This window comes from Lactuca sativa, chromosome 2 (assembly GCF_002870075.4).
Source record: "Lactuca sativa cultivar Salinas chromosome 2, Lsat_Salinas_v11, whole genome shotgun sequence".
NCBI classification, from domain to species: Eukaryota; Viridiplantae; Streptophyta; class Magnoliopsida; order Asterales; family Asteraceae; genus Lactuca; species Lactuca sativa.
The window spans coordinates 136786135-136796667 of NC_056624.2; the positions used below are offsets into that span (position 1 = coordinate 136786135).

A 10533-nucleotide genomic window follows, 5' to 3' on the forward strand; every position below is an offset into this window, starting at 1 on the left:
AATATGCATCATTCACATGTAGCAGTGAAAGAGGCAGGGATTTCTATGTAACACTTGGATCCTGGTATGTTTCATTAATGCCCTTCATTGTTGAAATGTTGCACATTTAGTCCTTGGGTAGTATGCGGGGTGTACCACATGGTATGCTTGGTGTACTAGCTGAGAAGCCAGTACGCGGGGCGTACCACATGGTACGCTTAGCGTACTGATGAGTGGCTTGGTCGGGACTTCGGACACGTACGCGGGGCGTACGTATATGTATACAGGGCGTACGCATATGTACACGGGGCGTACGTGCTATTTAGTGAAACCCTAATTTATGGGGTTGGACGCTGTATAATCACACTTATGGCTCATGTTACCCTCATTTTCTCAGCATCCACTGACCTTATAGCCTCATTTCGAAACCCTAGACCTTCCATTGTGTTTTTGAGCTCATTGTATGCTTCTTGGTGTGTTTTGGTTCATTATCAAGAAGAAGGAGTTTAGTGCAAGGTTGTTGATCAAGGAAGAGCTTGTGGATCTTGATTCTTTACTCAATTTCCAGCTTGTTTGAGGTAAAAAGCTATGATCTTTTTTATTAAAAACTAAGATCTAGTTTATATGAGTTTTGGACCCTTTTGGCACCATGAATGAGATCTAGTGGTTTGACACCACTCCAGGAGCTATGAATTGCCACTCTTGATGTTTTTGACGTTTAAAGTCCATAAAGTTGGTACCTTTAGGGTTTAGAATCACCCATGCATGATATTATGTCCATTTAGTGATAGTAAAGTGCTATATCTTGAAGTTGGATCATTTTGGGGCATGCAAAGTCACCAAGTCAGTGACTTTATGGTTCTAGATGCTTACTAGGGATTAGATATGTGGTTTGGACTTCTGGTCAAAATTACTTCTTTAGCTTTTGAATTGTATCCAACTATCTTCATACATGTGATTTATGTTGCTGCGAAAGTGGTTGAAGACTTTTAGAATGATATTGATTTTCAATGGCGGTGGAGGAGCTTTAATTCAATCAAACTTTGGCTATAAACTGAAAATATATAATGAAGGGCAAAACAATCATTTGAGCAAATTTAACAGAGTAGATTAATTAACATATATTAGTTTTAGGGACCAAATCCACAACTTAAACATAAAAAAAGAACCATTTTTACAAATAAACCATTTTTTTGGAACTTATCTAAAAAAATTTGAAAACCATAAGGACTATTTCTATAATTTTGTGATTTTGTCTATTTTCTATTAACTTATTACCAAAAAATGTTGCCATGTTCTACCCTACAAGACGGAGAATAGTGTTGTCATATTGTCGAAATAATGGCAGCTTTTACACATGATAAAATAGGTAACCATTTTACATTAATATTATATCAAACAACTGTTAGTTTTGTAGTCATTTGGTTCACTGTACTTCTTATATAATATAAACTATTAAACTTGTGATTTCAATGTTAGATATGAAATAGGTCATTTAAATAGTTAAAAATAATGTCCCGATATATCAAATTAATTAAAAAAATCCCACTACATATGTTGAATACTAATAAAAATACATATTATTTTCATTTCAAAAACCTCTTTATAGGGATCCCATGGATTTAGAAATGGCTGTGAAAGAGCGCTAAATTTTAAAGGGGTTTTGTAAATCTTTTTAAAAAATAGGTAATACTTCGTGTATAATTTTTTTTTCCGTATACAACAATTTATGTTTTATATAGTTTTACAATACAACATTTTAAAACATATATTATTGTGTATAAAAAAAATTATTATATACAATCGGTTCCTATAGAAATAGACCCTTGTCGTGTGCCCCTACTTGGATGGTTAAGACCTTGTTAAAATATTACTGGCAAGATATACATTTATCTTAATAATAAGATAAATATCATTTTATGGGTTTAACATGTTAAATTATGCTTTGTAGATTAAAAAAAAACATAAACAAACTTTTAGTTATTACTTTATTATTGGCATACATAAATAAAAGTAGGTGTGCATTATTTAATATTTCTTATTAAAAACCATTAATTAAGTAAACGAGCAGAAAAAAATACAATAATATAAATGAGCGAATTCGATTGTAATTTTTGTACTTATCAAATTTATATATAAGAATAAATTAAACAAATGGTCCATATAGTTTAAGGTAATTTGCGTGTTTTGTTTTTAACTTATTTTTTTAATTTGGAAGGTTCTTAATGTTTTTTTTTATTATATGTTTGGTCCCTATCTTACCTAAACAATTATTTTGCCATTGATTTTTCAATTTATTTAAATAAACACACCCCAACCCCACACCCTTAACTTACCTTACCCATCTCACCATTTTTCTCTATTTAAATCATAGTTTTTTAGGTAAAAAAGGAACCAAACGAGTAACAAAAACAAACAATAGGGACTTTTCAAGTTAAAAAAATAAGTTAGAAACCAAACGCGCAAATTAACCCAAACCATAGGGACCATTCCTGTAATTTACTCTATATATAAATATAAATAAATGAATATATAATGATAACATAACAGTGCCTCCTCCGTGTTACCGTGCACCCCTGCTCAAGCCACACAGGTCACAACCCCCTCTCTCTCTCTCTCTCTCTCTCTCTCTCTCTCTCTCTCTCCCCACATACAACGATATCAATATATACGCACACAACTAAATCTCATCGAAATTCCCTGCGTCCATTTGCTTCTTTCTCGCTCTCTAATAAATTCTTAGAGATCCTTCCAACAAATCATTTCTTCAGGTACACATCAATAATCTCGAATAATTCAGATTGAAATCTCACATCAATTAAACGATCTAATCTAACCAAATTTAATATTTCCTTTCTTCTATCAATTTTTCTGGATCAGATTGTTTTTAATTCTGTGAAGAAGTTTTGTATTTAATCGGAGACTGGATTCGGTAAATGGAGAATTTGAGGAAGGAATGTGCGTGAGGTTAAGGAAAACGATGCCGGAATTAGCGTGTGATTGCCAATTTAGTGGCGGCGATGGCGATACGACGACGTCTTACTCGTTGTCGTCAAATGGATCAGTTTCGTCGAGTGGATTCTGGTCTAAGCATCGGAATGATGTTAGTTGCAATCAACTCCAGAAGGTTCATAATTTTGATTTAATTTTGTTATTTTAGGTGTAAATTTATTTGTTCATCTATGTATCATTTTAATAAATTATTTGGCATTTCCTTAGAACAACTTAGAGCTTAATTTTGGACCTTATTAATATTGTCACTTGGTTATTATGATTTCTGTGTTTACTTAGATTCATAGTCTTGACTCTTGAGAATGCTTCTCATGTTTAATTAGATAGTTTGAACATGTAACTAGTGTAAACAACTTTTATGTCAAGGAAGGGCATTGATAATGTGTATGGGTATGCTAGTGGTGGAGGCAGTTAAAATGGCTGTTGTGACAAGTGCTGCTAAACATCAAAACTGCAAAATATGTCAGACTTGACATGATTTTGTTCTGTTTGATAAAGCAAGCTTGAGGCTCAACATTTTCTTTGATCAAAAGTATCTTGACATAGTTCAAGATTACATACATGATAAATTTAAACAACTCAGTCATAGTTATAACTTATAATGCAGTATATTACCTGTAATAAAGTTCATTATTTTGGGGTGATCTAATATCAATCAAGTACAAAAAACTTCCTTTATGCTGAGAAGTATAATTAGTTGGAACTTGTTAGTGATCAGATTTCTCATTTCTGTATCTATTGTAGTTTTGGAATGGGTTGTCACCACAAGCTAGGCAAAAGCTTCTGAGAGTTGATAAGCAGACTCTTTTCGAACAAGCTAGAAAAAACATGTATTGCTCCAGATGCAATGGGCTACTGCTGGAAGGTTTTTTACAAATTGTCATGTATGGGAAGTCTTCACAGCAGGATGCAATAGTTAATGGATGCAGAACCTCAAACAATAGAAACAATGAAGATGATTGTGATGATGACATTCAAGATCCAGCTGTCCACCCTTGGGGAGGCTTAACTACAACTCGTGATGGGACACTTACCCTCTTGGATTGCTATTTATATTCAAAATCTCTCAAGGGGCTACAAAATGTACACCATTCTACAATTATTTAATTGTCAACGTTACTTCTTTTTTAATCTCTTGTATTGTATCTCACATTTTTACTCAATCAGGTGTTTGGTAGTGCAAGAGCAAGGGAAAGGGAGCGTGAATTACTCTATCCTGATGCATGTGGTGGTGGAGGTCGAGGGTGGATCAGCCAAGGAATGGTGGGGTATGGGAGAGGTCATGGGACCCGCGAAACATGTGCCTTACATACTGCTAGACTTTCTGTTGACACTTTGGTTGACTTTTGGTCTGCATTGGGAGAAGAGACACGACATTCTCTTCTAAAGATGAAGGAGGAAGATTTTATGGAACGCCTAATGTACAGGTATGTTCCTATTCCTACTAACATCTCTTGGCAATTGAAATACACTAGTGGATTAAGTATTTGCTAATGAAACAAACTAAAAGTTTACAAGATGGCTGTTTAATGTCAAGAAGTGGAATATTTACAATTAGGTTAGGATTATTATTCTGCTAGGTTTAAGTCCATTCATCTTTATAGGCCTAGAAGCGCATCAGCTGTATTATATATTCAGGGTTTTCTTTTAGTAATGTAGGGTACCCTAGCTAAGGGTTTGATAACCAAAGCCCTAAAAACTGCTAGGAATTAGAAAAACAATAAAGTGAACTAGGTTTCTAAGGCTTCACCTCAATAGACATACTAAGATTTGTGGGGATTCACAACAAAGATAAAGGCTTCACACCTAAGGTAGTGTTTGGTATGAGAAAATCAGAGAAGGAATGGAATGGTTGCAATGAAAAATAGTTGTTTGTTTTGCGTGATGGAATGGAATGAACCTTTTCTGCTGATTCCTTCCATTTTGTTAATCTTCATTCCTTAGGCAGGAATGTATTTTTCATTCCATTGTGGAATTGAATGAAAAGTTGTAATATAACCCATTTCTATCATAAAAATTCTAATGACACGATTGTTTTTGAGAATTTCATACTCTTAATTAAAGTATAATTCTATTTTCTAAAAATAACTAGTATAATATGAGCTCTTGTTATGTTTTATTTCTTAGTTTTGTGTATGATAAATCCTGTAACTATAATAAAATAACATATAAAACAGTGTTTTAACTATACCTTGTATTTATCTATATAACAAATCTTATAACATATAGAATAGTATTCTAACTATACCTTATATTTACATATTACAATTCATTACATTCCTAAAAGCCAATCAAACATGATCATGGAATGTAATGACTCATTTCATTACCTTTGTCATTCCAGTCTTTTGTCATTCCATTCCATCCAACCAAATAGACCCTAACAGTTCCTTCCATCAACTCTTTTAGTATTTTTTTTTACTCCCAATTACCCCTAATCTTATGTTACAGGTTTGATAGCAAGAGATTCTGTAGAGATTGCAGAAAGAACGTTATTCGTGAATTCAAAGAGCTAAAAGAATTAAAACGAATGAGAAAAGAACCTCATTGCACTTCCTTTTTTTGTGTGGCTGATACAAGTTTCCAATACGAGGTCTGTTTGTTTTCCCACAAATCACCAAATCTTTTAAAACTTTTTTAGTAAAATGATTAAAATCCAAATTTTGTAACTAAATTGGACAATGCAGGTAACAAGAGACACAATCCGAGCTGATTGGCATCAAACTTATGCTGACTCAGCAGGAACGTATCATCACTACGAATGGGCTGTTGGAACTGCAGAAGGAAAATCGGATATACTAGAGTTTGAAAATGTTGGTTTGAATGTAAGGGTTCAAGTCAATGGTCTTGACCTTGAAGGTTTACATGCATGCTATATCACTTTAAGGGCATGGAAAAAAGATGGAAGATACAGTGAGCTTTCGGTCAAAGCTCATGCTTTGAAAGGTCAACAATGTGTGCATTGTAGACTTGTTATTGGAGATGGTTTTGTTACAATTACAAGAGGTGAAATCATTAGGAGGTTCTTTGAGCATGCAGAAGAGGCCGAGGAAGAAGAGGTATGAAATATTGAAATCCCATTAAACCCCAAATATATTATAATAAAATTTATATTTTTTTTCACTATTAAACAAACAATAAGTTAAAAGAAAGTTATGCCACATTGCTTCAAGAATAATACAACCCATTCCATCAAACAAAACAAACAGCTTTTTTTCTCTCATTCCAATGGAATGGACGATTCCATTCTTTTTCTTGATTCCATCATACAATGATTTCAGGATGATGATTCCATGGACAACGATGGAATTGAGATGGATGGAGAATGTTCCCGACCTCAAAAACACGCGAAAAGCCCCGAACTTGCACGAGAATTTCTATTGGATGCTGCAACTGTTATTTTCAAGGAACAAGTTGAAAAGGCTTTTAGAGAAGGAACTGCACGTCAAAATGCACATAGCATTTTTGTATCTCTTGCACTAAAATTGTTGGAAGAACGTGTTCTTGTCGCATGCAAAGACATCATCACCTTGGAAAAACAGGTAAAACCTTTACCTCCCACCATTTCTCTTATTTGGTTCGATGGAATGGAATCACAAAGAGCCATTACATTCCGTGATCATGTTTAGTTCGACTGTAGGAATGAAATGAATTAAATCATCAAGTTCTTAGAAAAGATTTGTGTCATTAAAAAATTATAATAAAAATGTGTCAAATTAACAAAATGAAAGGAATCTCAGACTCCTTTCAAGAATGTTGTAATCTATTCCATTCCAAATACATCTTTTTAGGAAGCACAATTCATGTATGGTGGATTTTACAACTCTTGTTTGTGTAGTTTAAACTCCTTGAAGAAGAAGAGAAGGAAAAGAGAGATGAAGAAGAAAGAAAGGAGCGAAGAAGAGCAAAAGAAAAGGAAAAGAAACTTCGTAGGAAAGAGAGACTCAGGAATAAGGAATTAGAAAAGGAAAGAGAGAATTGTCAACGGAATCAAGTAATCCCTGTTTCCATTCCCCATGAGGAAGAAGAGGAGCCAACACATGCCAATGACACCATAAATTTGCAATGCAAATCAGAACAAGATTCTGTGCTATCAGAAGATTACATTCCGGAAGAGCAGAATTCAATTTCAAACCATGATCGGAATCCTGATTCCGACATTCTACATCCTCGTAGGAAATCAAAATTCTGGGATCAATCCTTAAAGTGGTCTGACAGAGGGCAGTTTCCAGTGGTATCTGAAAATAACAGACTGTTAAGAAACAACAGTCCCCGGGTCACCATAAGGTCTAATGGATCAAGGTTACATTGTTCTCATAACAAGTCAAATGACAGATATGCCCCTCATGGTTGTAATTGTTACCAAACCGATTACAGACCTAAATCGGAATATGTTCATGATAAAACCAACAGAAATAAAACCAACAGAGATTCACAATGTGTGAAGAAAACATGGGAACCTATGGAAACACAGAAAAGATACACTTACACCCCTCCTACTTTCAAAACTGACCCTGTGAACCCTGATTTATCAAACGAAAATACACTAAACACCGAGGACAACGATTTGAAGGAATCAAAAAATACAGAAGTTGATACAACAATTAGCAATTCCAATTCCGATAGTTCATCCTGTCTAAGCGAAGGAGATGGGAATACTTCGGTTTCATCTACCACCCAAAATTTAGAATCCTCGTCTACATCGGATTCAGAAGATGTAATTGTAGTCAAAGAAACCCCACTAAACACAAAGGAATTACCAAATGAAAATAACAACGGAATTACAGATTCCATTCCGGTTAGTCAACCTCCATTACAACCTCAAGGAATCCACTTTCCGGTGTTTCCACCTCCTTCCGTGGGTTATTACCATCAAAGTCCGGTGCCTTGGGTGACATCTGCCGCCAATGGATTGATGCCAATGCCATTCCCACCGCCACATCCAAACCACTACCTATTCCCGAGTCCAATCGGGTACAATTGGAATGGGAATTCGCAATTCCTTCCTTATAGTCCTTTGGCTCCACCGTTAGTTAACCACAGTCAACATCCAATGTACCAATCGGTCCCACATGTCAACAAGGTGATTGAAATTGAAACAGCATCTCCTCCCATCAAAGGAGGGCAAAATGGGAATTGTGAGAAAACAATGAAGGGTAATACGGAGTTTTCGCTATTCCATTTTGGTGGGCCGGTGGATGTTTCGAACGGGTCGGTTGAGATTGATTCCGGTGTTGGTTTGAAGGGATTGGGAGATGGTTATGCTTGTGGAAAGGATGTTGTTGAAGTTGAAGAGTATAATTTATTTGCAGCGAGTAATGGAATACGGTTTTCGTTCTAATTTGATGTTGGAATGGAATCGTGTAACAAAACCACAAGAACAACTATGGAGTCGGAATCGGAATTGGAATCGTGTAATTTGATTGGTTGTATTTTCGTTTGATTTTTTTATTTGATGTAAAGGTATAGAGAGAGATTTGCCTGTATGAGGTTTGTTCTTTTCCTATAGCAATGGAGCATTTGCTTAAAATTGATTGTGCATTTCCTTTTTTACAGTTTGTTATTTTAAATTTTAATGTTTGTTACTTTAATCTCTGTTTTTAAGCGGGTGTTATATGAAACTTTTTTTTTTTCATTCATATTTTATGTGCTAATTAACTTATATATAGTACGAAAATTCAGTTTACAAAAAGTTTTATTAGTTTTTTATTAAAAAATTCAAAGTCTAACCGATTAAATAATAGAAATATATTCTTCCGTTGTACTGAATTTTTTTTTTTTGATTTTTATGGAATTTGATCGAACACAAAAATGTTTATTTAACAATAGGAGAAGCTATTTTGTGTTTGTGCATTCAAACACTCATATTAATTTATTAGCATTAATTTATTAACGATAATAACCTATAAAACTGTAATAAACTAATAATAAATATATTGAAACTACCATCCCCAGCTAAGTGGGATTAGCTGGGATGACAAACTGACAACTGATTATCTTTTTGGCTATCTTTTTATGCAGTTAACCTTTAAGACAAAAAACAATAAAATAAATCTGCAAATAAAAAACAAGTAGCACCAAATGATGATTATGAAATAATAAATAATTTGAACTTTTAAAATTTGCTTAAAAATACCTTAGCAACTTTTCATTAGCTGTCCTAAATTAGTTGGAGTGATTTTCACAATAAAAATTGTTTTTCTATGACACATTGACACTCATTGTGGTAAAGAATCAAAACAAATTCTAAACCTTATATTCCAATTTCCAATTGTTAATGATAATGTCGAAATATTATATGTTGGTAATTTTCTAATCATTTTCTTTGACGTTTCTTTGAATTTACATTTAACAGATAAGATAGTTACACCGTAAAAAAAATAATAAAAAAAAAATAAAGAAGGCGAAATAGGTAGAATTCTGTTCGAACTTGCCTAAAGTTTCTTTAAAGTTCATGCAATTACTTAAACTATTTAATTTAAAGAATATATAGTATTAACTTTGATAACATACACTTTGCAATCATATCATGTTAACTCTATCATGTCATGTATAAAAAAAACTACTTATATAGTTATATAGTGACATCTTAAAATTTAGGTCTAAAACTATAGACTATCTAGTCACTGCGAATCTTTTTTGTAATTTGACATATTGAGTTTTAGTGCATCTTTTAGAAAATAAATAGTTTCATTACAATTAAAATAAGATATGAAATATTATCTTACTTCCATTGATGAGAAATCTCAAACGAATCATAAAACATAAATTGTAACCCTAGTAATACGTCTGAAAAACTGAAAATTCATATTAAACGGTTATAAGTGAAACAATCACTCTAGTCTCGCAGTACATATTCACATGAGTCCGGAAATTTAAAGAATGTTCAATACGAAGTTTGTATGCAAAAGATACGACTGTTTTAAGAAATTAAACAACCAGATAATGGGTAAACGCTTGTTAATTTGTTATGTGTCAAATCACGACCTTCGGTTGAGTCATGGGGTGTCTTAGGAGATGAATTTCGATTCTCGATCAATTTTCCTATGAATCTTGTTTAATTTAGGAAATTATGATGCTCCTAACTTTTTATGCTCGGAAAATACCCTGAGTCGTTATGGATAGGGTTGAGATAGCTAAACGCCTGTTTTCGCAAAGAAGTTTGCATTCTTCCTTATGTTTCGCTGTGTGGGGTCAGTTCCGGGTCTCTGAACGAAAAGTTAGTTATATATTACAAATCAGTTTTGATGTAGTATTTGATTTAGGAGCCAACTTTCTCGCCGTACGTCGTCTCGACTCTTTTACGAAAAGAAAGTGCGTAACTGTAATTAAATAATACCTGGTTATAACTTTCATTCGCTTCGTTAGGATAGCTACGGTTTGAGTTAACGACTATCGTTCGTACCATTAGTCTTAGAATATCATCTATTATTTGAGTTCGTAAACGAATACATCGCCACTCGAATTTCACGAAACGCCTGTTGCCTGCTTCGGATAAGGTTGGAAACTAGGCTTTAATTTAGACCGTCGAATAAGATTGGA

At 33.8% G+C, this 10533-nt stretch overlaps 1 protein-coding gene across 1 annotated transcript; it reads left to right on the forward strand.

The window, feature by feature from the left end:
* Nucleotides 1–2545: 2545 nt before the first annotated feature.
* On the forward strand, nt 2546–8532 carry LOC111913013 (stress response protein NST1). Its single transcript, XM_023908737.3, has 8 exons — nt 2546–2750; nt 2860–3106; nt 3736–4074; nt 4159–4418; nt 5443–5584; nt 5679–6050; nt 6273–6533; nt 6830–8532. The coding sequence occupies exons 2-8, from the start codon at nt 2936–2938 to the stop codon at nt 8330–8332; spliced, it is 3048 nt and encodes a 1015-aa protein (XP_023764505.1). The 5' UTR covers nt 2546–2750; nt 2860–2935; the 3' UTR covers nt 8333–8532.
* Nucleotides 8533–10533: the final 2001 nt, after the last annotated feature.